This window comes from Schistocerca cancellata, chromosome 3, assembly GCF_023864275.1.
Source record: "Schistocerca cancellata isolate TAMUIC-IGC-003103 chromosome 3, iqSchCanc2.1, whole genome shotgun sequence".
In the NCBI taxonomy this organism is placed as follows: Eukaryota; Metazoa; Arthropoda; class Insecta; order Orthoptera; family Acrididae; genus Schistocerca; species Schistocerca cancellata.
This window is the reverse complement of record NC_064628.1, coordinates 505,084,656-505,101,812: the sequence shown is the minus strand read 5'-3', so window position 1 is coordinate 505,101,812 and position 17,157 is coordinate 505,084,656. Positions and strand designations below refer to the sequence as shown.

The 17,157-nt window shown below is 44.2% G+C and overlaps 1 protein-coding gene across 1 annotated transcript in view; it reads left to right on the top strand.

Annotated features, from left to right (window-relative positions):
- Positions 1 to 17,157, top strand: part of LOC126176756 (serine/threonine-protein kinase 32A) — a 558,947-nt gene that overhangs the window by 523,221 nt on the left and 18,569 nt on the right. Inside the window, exon 8 of the mRNA XM_049923925.1 lies at positions 3,771 to 3,896. Within this exon, the coding sequence (XP_049779882.1) occupies positions 3,771 to 3,896 (126 nt within the window). The remainder of the gene's footprint in view (positions 1 to 3,770; positions 3,897 to 17,157) is intronic.

The following is a 17,157-nucleotide window of genomic DNA, read 5'->3' as shown; positions in this document are numbered from 1 at the left end:
TCACCTGAAAGCCTTCCAGATGGATTTTCACGTGGTGGCCGCCCTGTTCAACTAACTAATGGGCTGGACATATCTCTCTCTAAGGCTGGAGAGCCTTCATTAACATCGTCGGTAAGCCTGTATTTCGCCATCGAATAGAGAAGAGAGTTTTCTCTTCTTTGTAGCTGCTAAAGGAATTGGAGAGCTCGCAGTTTATTAGATAAATGGACTTTTTTTATTCATTACCTCGATTTCTTTGGAATAGGGTACTAAGATAGGTACCAATTCACACCAGCACCTCCTTTCATGTGAGCATTGTATTGATTTACAAACATAGGCTTCAGTACATGCTCTACGTTTTCTATATTTTTCTCTTTGTGTTTGCGCCAGAGGCATCATAATTTTTGATATCATGCTGACATGTCGTTTTGCTTTCCATACAAGCGGAAGTATGTCACATAGAGAGAACTATGCCACCTTTCTTTATTATTCTTTATTCTTCGGCGGTAAACTTCTATTCACCCTAATAGTACCATAGACTCTGGTTTTATTTTTCAGTAGTAACTCTGCACTAGAGGTACTGTAACGCATAATAATTATCGTGGTAGATACAGTGCCACATACTAAGATAAGGGCCATGAACTGAGAGAACAGCGTCTTCCAGTTTCGTTCCTCCTCCACTGTAAACCACCTTATTTCAGACAGCCTCTGTCACACCTGCATACCATCCTAAGAAGTAACCCACACTTCGCAATTTTTGCAGGATCGTACGTTGGTAACCTCAGGCGCCCTCACCATGGAATCACCCAGTCGTCCCAAGATAACTGTTGATTTGGTTTCTAAAGTATCCTGAATTTTTTGAAGAAATAACCCAGTACAGGCCTGTTCAGATCTGTTGCGACTCATAATTTGCGAAAATACTGTTGTGCCTATTAGAGGATCTGTTGATCATTAATGTTTACACCTACGTTTTATTGTTTGTCCCTTTAGAAAAATTAGGTAAAGGAGATTCTTCATGTCTGTTTCTGTCGCAGCAGATTTCTTGAGTGCTTCAGGCCATGTTTTACGTTTCATTGAGATTTGATCGTCATAGGTGCATAACTCTTTGAAAAACAGTTCAAATAATCATTACTAACGATCAGACTAATCACACAGGCTATAGAGTCACACTGTGCTGGAAATTCATGACGCGAGAATGATCTTCAAGCGGTTTCAACTGTGATTGTCAGTTTCACACCGATCAATGTTGTCATTATGACATAACGAACCATTCACAATAATGGTGTCACCTTCATAGTTATTGTCTTAACCACTGGAAAACACTGCCACCTTACGCTTTTTCACATGTCTGAAAAAGACACTGTCGCTGGCATCGCCTTCAGAACCCTATATACAACAAAATTAAAGGATACCTTTTTCGAAATGCCGTAATTGTCTCCCGTTGCAGTGCATGAGTTTGACACTTGGCTCAAAGATGTCTACAGCCTTTCTCCCTAACGGTGCAAAAGTGTCGCGCCCTGCGACGTTACGCCCGAGCTCGGCGACACTTCAAACGGCAAGGTGTCGACACACGCAGAAGAAAGGCCACAGCTACACGTTGCGTTAACGGTGTCACACTGGCACATAATTTCTCCACAATTCTAACCAACGCCCCTGTGGACGAGTCACCCTGTGAGAAGGTTGTCAGAGCTTCTCTTACCTACATTTAACCCCATCTTTTGACGTCTCTGCGATGAAGTTCAGAACCACAACACTCAGCGCTGAAATCATGCGGTTTTCTTATCGCTGGTCGAAGACAACGTTTCAGACATAACGCCACACAGAATCGATGCGAAAAGGCCTCAGTGGGTGGTATAAAAGGCATAAATGAAATCATTCCTTTCATGGGGCGTTGAATCCCACAAAATTCTCAAGCATAAGTTCGCAGTGTGATGAGCAACGGGAACATTTTCTCGATAACCTTTGACACTGCCAGCACCATAGGACGTTTCTGCTCTTCTGTAATGGCATTGTGGGACTGCATTTCGCCGCGCGGGATTCGCCGAGCGGTCTAGGGCGCTGCAGTCATGGACTGTGCGGCTGATTCCGGCGGAGCTTCGACTCCTCCCTCAGGCATGGGTGTATGTTTGTCCTTAGGATAATTTAGGTTAAGTAGTGTGTAAGCTTAGGGACTGATGACCTTAGCATTTAAGTCCCATAAGATTTCACACATATTTGAATTTTTTTTTTTTTTATTTGCATCCATCCGCTTTGAAAGTGATAGCACCCCTTTGAAACGCAGTGCCATCGCAAGTTTTGGTCATGTGTACAGGTTGGAATCGTTAGGGAGCGTTCATAAATATTCGACGAAATTTAAACACGATCCGAAGCAGGAAAGGGTACTTCTTTTTTTCCAGCCCTCCTGCTTTTAGCCCTCCTGTGGCGTCATCATGCGCGAGTGCATTGTATACATGTTAGTAAATAAGACGGCAATGGGTCAATCTAAGACCCCCCTCCCCTCCCCTTTCACCAGTTCGTCAACACCGTTTGTGCCATCCACGGACGTATACTTAGCACTTTACACAAGTACCTGTCAGAAACTTCGACACCAAATTCAGCCTGGCGGCTGCACTAGCGCCTGAAGGTAGACAACCCGCACATCGCGGGTGTCGAAGGTGCTGCCTAGCCCCTAGGCGCTAGAGCAGCGGCGAGGCTTACTTGGTGCCGAAATTTCTGACAGGTGCATTTCTAATGTGATCAACAACGGTGCGCGGGTGGTACGGAGCGTGTTGCCGAACTAGGGCGGTGGGTGGGGATGGGCGGGAAGTTCGATCTCGTTCAATGCTGATGCAGTCCCTCAACGCCCTTAGAGAAGGGTTGAAACATACTAGCGTGTCAGCAGTGTCAAATGTTATCAAGAACACCGCACCGCGAACTGTCGTTTTCAACCACAAAATGTGTGGTAATTAACACCAAGTGAAAAGGGTACTTTATTGACACCCTTTATGCCACGCTCTGATCCCTTTTAATGTCGATTCCGAGCAGTGGTTTGTATGAAACGTTTTCCTCGGCCAAATGTACGAAACCCGCATGATTTCAACGCTGGGAGCCGAGGTTCTAGCATCCATCGCAGAAGAGTGAAAATAAGGTGTGAAATTTGAGTAAGAGGGGACGTGACGCCCTTCTCGTTGTGTGACACGTTCCTGGGGCCATAGGGCAGAATTTCGATGAAATCTGGTGCCAATGTTACATGATTCACTCACAGTACAGGCGACATGAACTTCTAAGCTGTGGCCCTCCTTTCACAGGTGTCGACGTCTTGCTGTTTGTAGCGTCACGGAGCGTGACGCTGACATAGTAGGGTACCAGGTTTTTGCACCATTACATAGGAGTGTTGTAGCCACCTTTGAGCTAAATTTCAACTATCAAAATACCTTCCCAATGGTAAATAAGCAAACGGTACATGAAGACTATCACTTTTGATACGTTGCTAATGGAGGTAAAGACTGTACGAAGTCTATAGGCAGTGTGTTGTAAACATGATTTATCTCGTGATTCGTCGGCAACAATTTGTGCGCGAAACGCTAGTAAACTCGGGATCCGTCCGCTAGTTGTTAAGTGAATATAAAGAAAATGGTATGACAGAATAAATACTCCTGTTTAGCAGTTGGAGAGACGGATCTTCAAGTATCTTTAGTAGTTAGGGACTGATTTTACGACAAGCTTCATGTAGCCTTTTAAGGAACGTCACGTGGTGCCGGTGGTTGCTCGCTGTGCTTGATGCTGTAAGTAACAGGCTGTTCTCTTCACAGCTGCTGAGCGTGCGGCCAGGTGCCCGGGTCAGCTCGATGGAGGAGCTGCGCAAGCTGCCTAGCTACTCCCGCACGGACTTCGCCGCTGTGCTGCGGAAGGAAGTTAAGCCCGACTTTGTGCCTCCGGTAAGTGACGTCCACCTATTATTACACTGAGCTGATTAACTGGCTTCTCGGCTTATAGCAAGACGGCATGTAACGCTACCACCGACCACCTTTAAACGGCAATCGATGCTAAAGTTATACCTCTGCGAGGAATTTTTGAGATGTGACCGTGGGATAACCTAATGGAAGCAGAACAATCAAACTTGAATTCGTTTCCGAAATACTCCAACAGAGTGTAAGCAATAGTAAATTGCGGGTCAGGAACAGGCGTTCTCCCATCACAAAAGCAGGTTGTAACATTAAACATTAAAACAGGTCGCCAGCCTAATTAGGCTTTCTTGTATCAAGCATGACGACACAGCAGAAGGCAGTGTCAAGGCTAACGTAGCCTTTCTTGACACGCACACACACACACACACACACACACACACACACACACACACACACACACACACACAGACAAAACTCTTCCTATATATCTGTTCGCACTACAACACAGTAACCTAACGTTAAACATAGATGTGCAACTAACTAGTAAGTCAGATAAGCCAATGAGATACTAAACAGCAACATATACCTCTCAAAAACACGTACCTTAAATGAACTAGGTGCAACAGTTTATAAAACCAAATAGCGACACACATGAAACTAGTGGCAATAATAGACAGGGAAAAGCTTCAAATGATTCAGAATTTAAATCAGGAGTCTACTAATGATCATAATCTATAACTTCATTGCCTAATACAGAGTCTCTAAGCCTGTGCATTAATCGACTTGTATTAGAATAGATAACACGGTAAACAGTTCTTTCTTAAACTCGCTTTGAAGCAACTGAACAAAATGCAAATCTAACTACACTGGCTCCGAACGAGTCTTTGAATTGCTTCATTAAATAATTACGCTGGTACATGAGGATCGCTAAGCTTTCATGTTTTTAAGAACCATGCTCATTAACAAAACTACACCAGTATGTATGAGAAAAGCGAAGTATTCTTATCTTTAATTAATAGTTAAGTGAAGCACAACAAACTATAACTCTTTAAATAACAAATGCACTTTCATATGCAGTCTTTTGACCTACTCAAAATTATAACTGGCTGTACAAATGATAACACAACATTAATTTCAAGTTCAGCCACTTTCTCATAATAAATTAGGACACTCGGAATTAAATTGACTGGGACAGGAACCCTTTCCAGGTTTGTGATTTGAGATAATCGCGGGGGTAAGACAGAGTTTTTAGTAACACCATGACCATTATTAAATTCAAGCAAATTTCACAAATACCTGGTCCATTTACAGAATGTCAAATACAAAACAATTTAGTGGAAGGATGGTGACGCCATTTGCGGTTGCTATTAATCTGGCGGCGATGCAATCATGTTATTACTGTCGGTCTCGCCCTATAACGGATCTTCTTGGTGTTGAAACAATGTTTTTATAGGGCCAAGAACCATGCCATGAAAATAGTATCACCAAATTCAGCATCCGAGGCCCATAAATACTGCCCTTAAGCTATTCTGGCCTCTTCCCTAATTATGAACCAAGTCATTTATAGTACATTACATAACAGTCATTTCATGTTGTTGTTGTGGTCTTCAGTCCTGAGACTGGTTTGATGCAGCTCTCCATGCTACTCTATCCTGTGCAAGCTTCTTCATCTTCCAGTACCTACTGCAACCTACATCCTTCTGAATCTGCTTAGTGTATTCATCTCTTGGTCTCCCCCTACGATTTTTACCCTCCACGCTGCCCTCCAATATTAAATTGGTGATCGCTTGATGCCTCAGAACATGTCCTACCAACCGATCCCTTCTTCTGGTCAAGTTGTGCCACAAACTTCTCTTCTCCCCAATCCTATTCAGTACTTCCTCATTAGTTATGTGATCTACCCATCTAATCTTCAGCATTCTTCTGTAGCACCACATTTCGAAAGCTTCTATTCTCTTCTTGTCCAAACTATTTACCGTCCATGTTTCACTTCCATACATGGCTACACTCCATACAAATACTTTCAGAAATGACTTCCTGACACTTAAATCTATACTCGATGTTAACATTTCATGAATTATTTAAATTCAAAAGTATAAACTAAACAACATCGTTCAAAAATTCACATAATTGAAACATGTATACATACGCAAAGAATTTCCATGACAGATACAACATCATACATAAGCAATACTACAAACTGACACCGAAATATCGATACAGATACAAAATAGGTCAAAAACAGGTATTACAAGCATAGGCTGGTACCTAATCTTATTTTACTTCAAAATCAAAGCACGCATTCTTCAGTGTTAAATCAATAGAGATGAGCGTACTATATCAGAGAGCGGAGATACGTTACATGTATTTTAATGGAAATATCTCGTCTTAAACCACATCCTGAATGGAGCTGTTCAAAACGGTTAACCAGTTTCACAGTTCTATAGCTTCCACATTAATGACGATAGTAACAAGGGATTGTTCTCAACCTGTGCATAGTTTTATAAAGTTTTAGTTCTCGACAGAACAATCCGATTTTATAAGGATATGTGTTTCACATGCATGTATACATCATCTTGAATAGTTTTTACGATTCCGTTTAGAAACAGTAGTTTCATTTAACTTCCACAAACTCCCAATGTTCCCGCTACCGGATATCTGAGAAACATCTAGACGATATTCGAACATGTCCCAACAGACATTAAATAAAACATCGTATGGCAGCACAGTCTCGGGAGCCAGGATATTACACGACCCTTCGTGGAAGCAAACGTAGTGTATAACAATCTTCGTGACACGCAGTATACCAGAGATGGATTTTATCGCGTCTGCGGCAACTACTATCACTGCTACTGTTATGCGGGGTAGCAGTTCTCCCAGAGTTTTGGAAGGGGAGGCGCACTGGCGAAGATTTCCACGAATTCTTATATAAAAGTTTCTTATCGTGAGATCAGGCCAATAGTTCCTTGAACGATCCGTATAGCTCTTATGGCAGATCCATCACTAAGGCGACTTATTGTTAACAAATGCTCCTACATGCAGTGGCGAGTGCAGCGGTGTTCCATCCTGTTGGAAACTAAAATATTCGTCATGTTCTAACATAAATTGTGGAAAAGCCTGTTCTCAAACACATCCATGTACGTTATTTGTGCAAAAACGGACGGGCCGTCAATATTTTCTCAGGAAGCGGCACAAAACACATGAAGCTTTGTAGGTACTTTCTATCGGTCGACTGTGGTATGTGGTTTGTGTGTTTAAAGGTGTTCGCTGATTCACTCATCCTTCATTTCGATGGAATATTTTTGCATATCTACTACTTCCGCTCGCTGGTCGATTTCGATATCTCCATGCTACCTGGGAAGTATTTAGCTTTCACTGGCGATCTTCGGAGAAAGAATCTCAGCATTTCAGCTAACAAAGTCTAGGGCTCTGTGGTACTATGTGAGCGCTTTGTGTCTGAAGGAAGGGAAGGAGGCAGTTCCAAGGACACTTGCAAAGAGTCAGTTGTTTGGAAGCAGTTGTAGTGAGGCAGTTAGCCTATTGTGGGGCGTGCGCCGTCCTAAGTGGGCTTGCCATATACTGCAGTGCATCTTATTATCAGTTAATCAGTGCTGAGGAGTTTTGCGCGTGAACTGCATATTATTATGAGTTGGTGCGAGCAGGCAGTGCTGAGCCGGAAGAGGCTGATTCAACGTTGTTTGTATTAAACAAGATGTGGTCTAGTAATTCTGTTGCCACTCGGTTGTAGAGAACGAGTGCGTGATGCTGGTATTACTATTGAGAATAGCTACAATATTAGTGTTGAGAGAGCAAGCTATATTTTCTGAATTGATTTTCTGAAATGACTCTCATAGAGCCGAAGTAAAATGTTACTGATTTCCTTTTATTATGGCTTTGCGTGTATCTGGTGGTACTATGGCCGATGAACCGTGGAACAGAATGACGATTAGGCTGGGTCTAATTTTCAGCAATGGCTACTTTCGCATCCAAATCTAAGCCACCATCGGGAGTTAGTAAATCATGGTATTCATTCACCAAACAGACAGAAAATGTTTCTCTATGTTTCTTAACATTCCCGATTCAGGATTCGAAACAAATGTAAATGTATTGAGTGCAGCAGATGTTACGTGTTCTATTAGTTTATACGAGGATTTGTTGTAGTAATTATTCTAATAAACCACAAGTTTACTTGAATTTTACAATTTCTCTACCTTCGATACAATAATGTTCCATACTCATGCTTCTTCTAAAGTAATAATCAATAAATATTCTGTGATTACTATTATTACCGATTATTAACTTTTACTGCCTCAATACTGCGTGCATGAGAAGTCACAATTGTAATGTTGTAAGTAACGCTGCCGAACGACGAAGCTGCTCTTGCCGAGTTCCTATCTTATCCTTTCTGGTAGTGTGGCGTTATCAGTCCTTGTATGAGCAATTGTATCTGTGATTTGACTTTGTATTCTCGTCTATAAGGATAGGAGCTGTCCGTTAACAGCCTACAGAGGTCGTTTATTAATCGTATGACACCAGAAAATCTCTATAATACAAATAGATTGTACCGTTGCGCATTATACACTGAAGCACTAAAGAAACTTTTACAGGCATGCGTATTCAAATACAGAGATACGTAAACAGGTAGAATACGGCGCTGTGATCGGCAAGGCCTATATAAGACAACAAGTGTATAGCGCAGTTGTTAGATCGGTTACTACAGCTACAATACTAGGCTATCAAGATTTAAGTGAGTTTGAACGTAGTGTTATAATCGGCGCAGGAACCATGGGACACAGCATCTCCGAGATAGCAATGAAGTGGGGGTTTTCCTGTACGACCATTTCACGAGTGTACCGTGAATATCAGGAATCCGGTAAAACATCAAATCTCCCACATCGCTGGGGCCAGAAAAAGATCCTGCAAGAACGGGACCAACGACGACTGAATAGAATCTTTCAACGTGACAGCAGTACAACCCTTCTGCAAATTGCTGCAGATTTCAATGCTGAGCCGTCTGCGTGAAAACCATTCAGTGAAACATTATGGACATTTGGAACCGAAGGCCTGTTAGTGTACAATTTATGATTGCACGACACAAAGCTTTATGACTCGCCTGGGCCCGTCAACACCAACATTGGACTGTTGATGAGAGAAAACATGATACGTAGTCGGACGACTCGTTTCAAATTGTATAGAGAGGATGAACGTGTAGGGGTATGGAGACAACCTCATGAATCCAAGGACCCTGTATGTCAGCAGGGGGCTGTTCAAACTCGTGGCGGCTCTGTAATGGTGTGGGGCGTGTGCACTTGGAGTGATATTGGACCCCTGATGCGTCTAGATACGAGTCTCACAGGTGACACATACGTAAGCATCCTATATAATCACCTGCATCGATTCATGTGAATTGTGCATCTCGACGGACTTGGGCAATTCCAGCTGGACAATGAGACACCCCTCACGACCAGAATTGCTACAAAGTTGCCCTAGGAACACTCTTCTGAGTTGAACCACTTTCTCTGGCCACCCAACTCCCCGAACATGAACATTTTTGAGCATATCTGGGATGCCTTGCACCGTGCTGTTCAGAAGACACCTCCACCTCCTCGTGCACTTACGGATTTATGGACATCCCTGCAGGATTCATGGTATCAGTTCCCTCCAGCATTACCGCAGACATTAGTCGAGTCCATGCCACATAGTGTTGCGGCACTTCTACGTGCTCGCGGGGCCCTGCAAGATATTAGGCAGTTGTACCAGTTTCTTAGACTCTTCAGTATTTGTATTGGTTTCTGTCGAATCGTGCTTCGATTTAGTCATGCTCATTACTGATACCGATATCTCCTTTTAGCCGACGCCATACAGTGTCCTCCTAATTTTCATGTTATGGCGAGTCACTTTTCTTTCAAAAAAGGATGTATCATCATCAGTGAACACCAACTGTGAATGTAAGTTGTCGTCTCCGTCTGCACTCCCAGAATGAATTTACGAACCTCTACACATTGTTGCTTACCGCAAATATGAAAGCCTTGTAGCCACTGAATGCTGTATGGCCTGAAGCAAAAACGTCGCAACAAAAAGGCCAGACACGTTAGGAATGAGTATATGTCTGCTGGCACCAGGAGTAAACTTCCGTGGACTTCGAGGAAAACGTGCTGTACGTCCTGAACGCGCACTCGTGATCGACGTGTAGATTTCCTCCTACATAAACAACCAGTGCCTTGATACAACTTTGAAATGTAGAAGGTGCTATGGGGTACTCCCAACGAAAATAACACCACACAGTTGTAGCTGAATTGCACCTTTTGAAAGGAAGAACGCTTTACACTTGCAGTTGCTTTTTTGTCACCGTCTTGACTCGACACTCAGTACGCAATGAACGAGCGAACCAATGAATTTGGCAGCTGACTTGGAGGTCCCATTCCAACAAACACATGAACCCGCAACATACAGGTGGCGCCAAGTTTCGAAGCTTAAGCTAAAATCTGACTAAACTTTAAGAAAAACGTCAACGGTTTTCAAAGGTTTTCCCTTCCCAACAGAAATCTTTGCATCAGAGAAATGGGATGATGGCTGAACGCTGTCGAGTTTTTAATTATAAGACTATCGTAACCAATTTTTATTTCATTACGCACCTGAACATTAATATTTTGATCACAGGTGATTAATCAAGAAAGTGTTGGGTGAAATATTGAAGCATAAAATATGTACTCCCTCAGCCAACATTTTCATATGCATCAAAGCTGTCAACGCGAGCTGTGTCAATTGCTGCCACGTAGATGCAACCTGTTTAGGAATGTAGCCACAGTCAAAATATAGGTTAAGTCAGAAAGATAGGACAGATTTCAAATGTTTCTCACAGACAAACTGCAAAAGATAGGAACATCGAAACATTAGTCTATTTCATTTCACACAGGAATCAATATGTCTCTGTTTATTGAGTCTACAGCAGTTCGATTTCTCAGCTCTTGGAAAGTAGCTGCCATAGGTGGGACACAGACTCTGCCTTTCATATAGACTCAAAAAAAAAATTCTATACGCGAGGCCTGGTGTCCAGGAAGCCAAAAGCAATGAACAGGTTCTTATTGTCCACGTCTTCCATTCCAGTGTTGTGGGACGCTATTGGTAAGATGGCGCCGCACGTCAAGGTGAAATTGAGGCTAGGTGCCGTCATGCATAAAAATGAAATCATCGGAATCATCATGAATTTAAGGAAACAACCAATTTTGCATCATGTCCACGTTTGATATTCCTGTCTCAGTTTCTTCGGCAAAAAAAGAGGCTCCGTAAACTTTGTGAATGGAAATAGCACAAAACAAATTCAGTTTCGGTGAGTCTTTCACGTTGGACAACAATGCCATCATTTTGTGACGCCCAGATTCTTACATTATGGCGGTGTACTTTACCCGGTAGACGAAATATCGATCTGTCCGAAGAGACGCGTCGTTCGCGAAAAGTGTCCTCTTCTTTGTCCTGGGAAATCGAAATGCTAAATTTGTACCTTCTGTTACGGTCGTTGGAACGAAATTACTGCAGTAACTGCAGCTTGTAAGGCTTCATACGCAGGCTTCGTTTCAGAACGCTCCACACCGTTGTTTGAGGAAGTTGAAGTTCCTGGCTTGCCCGTCTTGTGAACTTCTGCGGATTTCGTGTAAACGGATCTCGTATGCTGACGACTTTTTCATGACACGTGCGTGGCCGAACAGTGCTCTTCTCTTGGCATATCGAACAAATATCCAAGAATTTGGTAAGACAGTCATGAATGTGCGTATACAGAGGCGACTTATCGCTGAATCTATTATGTCTCCGTGCTCATTGTTAAATATGTAGGGTCTAGGAAGCCTGTTTACTAGGTTGGCTAGACAAGCAATTCAAACAAATCGTATTAATGAGTTTTATTACAAAAACGTAAATGGCAACACTTAACTTTGACAATTATACAGAAGTGTCACAAGCAAAGAGCGGCATACAAAGTAAGCAGTATCTTCAGTATAACAATTCCCAAGTCTGTGTTGATGATGATGATGATGATGATGTGTTTGGTTTGTGGGACGCTTAACTGCGCCGTCATCATCGTCCATACAAAGTCCCAATTTTTTCACGGTCCAATTTTTTTCACAGTCCAGTCTATCCACTGTCACGAATGATGATGATGATGATGATATGATGAGTACACAACCACCCAATTTACGCCGTAACAGTATCGACGGCAGAATGCACATTGCACATGAACAATGGATTGACTTCGCGCAAAGTCCAACACACAAAATGATTCCTCTTGTGTTCTAGTCGCCACGTTGCAGCACAGTTTGTCAAAACTTTGAACCCCAGTGACATGCGTTGAAACCTGTTCTTTATTTTTGTTTACCGGGTATAACTTAAATTGGTTTTAAATAAATACGTGATACAATGTAATTACTGTAAAATTTAGGAGAGGAAGTACTGTATATTTTTGTTACTATTACTTCCATGTGAGAAACCACTTGTGCTTTTACGATTATTGTAATAACTATTGACTTAGCTTCTTCCCAATGTCATTACGTAACGTGGGACAACTGTTCTGGTCTAAGTTTCTTTAGTCTCTTCAGAGCAAGATTATACATTGTCAACTAGGATGTGCTGATAATTTATCCATGCATCATTTTGACTAGGTCTATACAACTTTTGGATATCTACCAGGCGACTGGTACTAAACCTTCCGTCAAACAAGCGCTTTGTAAGAGAATGCAATGTTTAGCAGGCTCTGGTCTCTCATCAAAAGCTTGGAGTCCTCTAAATTTTCGATCTTACAGCTCTTATACAGTATCTTGATATTTTTCTCTGTATCGACAGCTAATTTATTCATCCTTTCCTCTTTTCCAGAGTGCCTCGATGTCGATGCATTTATTTTCAAAGTTAATTATGCTTGGTGTAATAGGTGTAAGTGCAGATATTTCTGTTGGTCCTGAGAACAGCGTTTGGAACAACATTACATTAGTACACTACTGGCTGTTAAAACTGCTACACCAAGAAGAAATGCAGATGCTAAACGGGTATTCATTGGACAAGTATATTATACTAGGACATGTGATTACATTTTCACGCAATTTGGGTGCATAGATCCTGAGAAATCAGTACCCAGAACAACCTCCTCTGGCCGTAATAACGGCCTTGATACGCCTGGACATTGAGTCAACAGAGCTTGGATGCCCATGCATCTTCAACACGATACCACAGTTCATCAAGAGTCGTGACTGGCGTATTGTGACGAGCCAGTTGCTCGGCCACCATTGACCAGACGTTTTCAGTTGGTGAGAGATCTGGAGAATGTGCTGGCCAGGACAGCAGTCGAACATTTTCTGTATCCAGAAAGGCCCCTACAGGACCTGCAACATGCGGTCGTGCATTATCCTGCTGAAATGTAGGGTTTCGCAGGGATCGAATGAAGGGTAGAGCCACGGGTCGTAACACATCTGAAATGTAACGTTCACTGTTCAGAGTGCTGTCAATGCGAACCAGTGGCACCCCATATCATTATGCCGGGTGATACGCCAGTATGGCGATGACGAATACACGCTTCCAATGTGCGTTAATCGCGATGTCGCCAAACACGGATGCGACCATCATGCTGCTGTAAACAGAACCTGGATTCATCCGAAAAAATGACGTTTTGTCATTCGTGCACCCAGGTTCGTCGTTGAGTACACCATAGCAGGCACTCCTGTCTGTGTTGGAGCGTCAATGGTAACCGCAGCCATGGTTTCCGAGCTGAGAGTCCATGCTGCTGCAAACGTCGCCGAACTATTCGTGCTGATTGTTGTTGTCTTGCTAACGTCCCCATCTGTTGACTCAGGGATCGAGACGTGGCTGCACGATCCGTTACAGCCATGCGGATAAAGTGCCTGTCATCTCGACTGCTAGTGATACGAGGCCGTTGTGATCCAGCACGGCGTTCCGTATTACCGCCCTGAACCCACCGATTCCATACACTGCTAACAGTCATTGGATCTCGACCAACGCGAGCAGCAATGTCGCGATACGTTAAATCGTAATCGCGATAGGCTACAATCCGTCCTTTATCAAAGTCGGACACGTGATGGTACGCATTTCTCCTCCTTACACGAGGCGTCACAAAAACGTTTCACCGGGCAACGCCGGTCAACTGCTGTCTGTCTATGAGAAATCGGGTGGAAACTTTCCTCATGTCAGCACGTTGTAGGTGTCGCCACCGGCGCCAATCCTGTGAGAATGCTCTGAAAAGCAAATCATTTGCATGTCACAGCATCTTCTTCCTGTCGGTTAAATTTCGCATCTGTGTCACGTCATCTTCGTGGTGTAGCAATTTTAATGGCCAGTAGTGTATTTACACCATCTGCACACTAGTAATTATAGTTATTGGGAGAAGTGGGTTTCTAGGAAGGCTAGTATCTCCAACGGTACATGTGGCGAGAGCAAGCCACTAGTACATATTTTCATTTGGCAGCAGTTCAGGTGGTGAAGTTTGGATGCGTGGATGCACAATGATTGACTAACTGACAGGCGTACTCATCTTTGTGGTGCAGTTACGACTGTGCAGAAAACATCAGGTCGTAAAGTTCATGACGTGTTTGTAGGAAAAATTACCAATACACTGCTGGTTGTACATATTACTATGGCAGATATAAAGGTATCTGCACTTCTGCCTTTTAGATCCAGTACTTATATTAGAGGCGTTTCATAAATAATGCAACACATATTTTCTCTGAGAGCAAGTTTTTTTTATTCAGGATTACAATACACCACATCGTTCCCCACTCTTTGGCTACAAAACCCAGTTTTTCAGCATGATTTTCGTTCGATGCGACCGCATTACATGACCTTACTTGGAGGGCCTGTATGCCCACATGTTTCCACTCTACCGGTCGACGTCAAATCCAACGTCTTACCGCATCAGTAACCTCCCCATGTAGCGCTTCCTGTGGCGACCTTCATTGGCTCAAACAGAAGGAAATCGCAAGGTGCAAGATCCAAGTTGTAGTGTGGATGAAGAAGAAGAGTAAAATCAGTTTTGTGAGCTACTCTAAGGTGTGCAGACTTCTGCAACGCCTTGCGTTGTCATGGAGAAGCAGAAGTTCGTTTTCATTTTTGTGACGACGAACATACAGGAGTTCCAACGACGCCGGTATCACAGCTGTGTGAGGCCGGCTAACATACGAGAGATCGGACAGGTTTGCGTGAGCTTGTTGCGATAATGACAGACCCCTCGCCCAACGACTCACCGTGCTTTTGTTCACTGCCAGGTCTCTGTACCTATTCTGCAAGCGCCTATGAATATCTTCGATGCTGTGGTTTTCCGCCATCAGAAACTCAGTTACAGCTTTCTGCTTGGTAGGCACCTCCGCTACAGACACCACCTGGTGGAACTTCATGAAAGTGTAGGGGCTGAAGCTGGAATATTTCACGATTTCCTACAACAAATTACGCATTTTTTCAACAGAAATTGGTGGAGAGAAAGAGATTGCATTACCTATTGAACGCCCCTCGTAAGTGCTAGTGCTTCTGCAAGCATGTATGTCCGGTGCTGGCTGCTCGATGTCTTAACTATATATATCCTAGGGACTTCTCGATTATTGTACAGGGTGACTATAGTTATGGTTCGTGCTTGAAAACGCTGTAAGAGATAAACAACCACTCGTCAGAGTAAAGGCCGTTCCTCAGTTTGTGTCTGAGACGCTCGACATGATTGTCTCAGTGCAGGATCACGCGCTGCCGGTATATCACTTTTACAAGAATGGCGACCGTGCACCAGTAGTTGCGCCAAAGTTCTGGACACTTAAGTGTATGAGAAAACGCATTGTTCCGATGTCTGTCAAGGGTTTCAGAAAATGATTAAGATATAGAGAAATATAGGTTCTATTGAAGTGCAGTTTCGCAGAGGGAGCGGAACAGTCGATCTGACGCCAGTAGAGGATGTGGTGTCAACCTTGCAGGAGGAGACGAGCGGCGGTGGGCAAACACGCAGTGCATCATGAAGAATTGCCCGATCTTTGGACATGTCAGTGACTTCGGAGCAGTTACTTCTACGAAGCACCCTGCATTTCTCTCCATTCAAAATTACCCACGTTCTAGAGTTGTTTAATGCTGTCAGCCAGTAAGGAAAACGTATGCTCCATAATTTCTTGCTCGCATGGAAGTAGACAATGAACGGTCATGAAATACACTCCTTGAAATGGAAAAAAGAACACATTGACACCAGTGTGTCAGACCCACCATACTTGCTCCGGACACTGCGAGAGGGCTGTACAAGCAATGATCACACGCACGGCACAGCGAACACACCAGGAACCGCCGTGTTGGCCGTCGAATGGCGCTAGCTGCGCAGCATTTGTGCACCGCCGCCGTCAGTGTCAGCCAGTTTGCCGTGGCATACGGAGCTCCATCGCAGTCTTTAACACTGGTAGCATGCCGCGACAGCGTGGACGTGAACCGTATGTGCAGTTGACGGACTTTGAGCGAGGGCGTATAGTGGGCATGCGGGAGGCCGGGTGGACGTACCGCCGAATTGCTCAACACGTGGGGCGTGAGGTCTCCACAGTACATCAATGTTGTCGCCAGTGGTCGGCGGAAGGTGCACGTGCCCGTCGACCTGGGACCGGACCGCAGCGACGCACGGATGCACGCCAAGACCGTAGGATCCTACGCAGTGCCGTAGGGGACCGCACCGCCACTTCCCAGCAAATTAGGGACACTGTTGCTCCTGGGGTATCGGCGAGGACCATTCGCAACCGTCTCCATGAAGCTGGGCTACGGTCCCGCACACCGTTAGGCCGTCTTCCGCTCACGCCCCAACATCGTGCAGCCCGCCTCCAGTGGTGTCGCGACAGGCGTGAATGGAGGGACGAATGGAGACGTGTCGTCTTCAGCGATGAGAGTCTCTTCTGCCTTGGTGCCAATGATGGTCGTATGCGTGTTTGGCGACGTGCAGGTGAGCGCCACAATCAGGACTGCATACGACCGAGGCACACAGGGCCAACACCCGGCATCATGGTGTGGGGAACGATCTCCTACATTGGCCGTACACCACTGGTGATCGTCGAGGGGACACTGAATAGTGCACGGTACATCCAAACCGTCATCGAACCCATCGTTCTACCATTTCTAGACCGGCAAGGGAACTTGCTGTTCCAACAGGACAATGCACGTCCGCATGTATCCCGTGCCACCCAACGTGCTCTAGAAGGTGTAAGTCAACTACCCTGGCCAGCAAGATCTCCGGATCTGTCCCCCATTGAGCATGTTTGGGACTGGATGAAGCGTCGTCTCACGCGGTCTG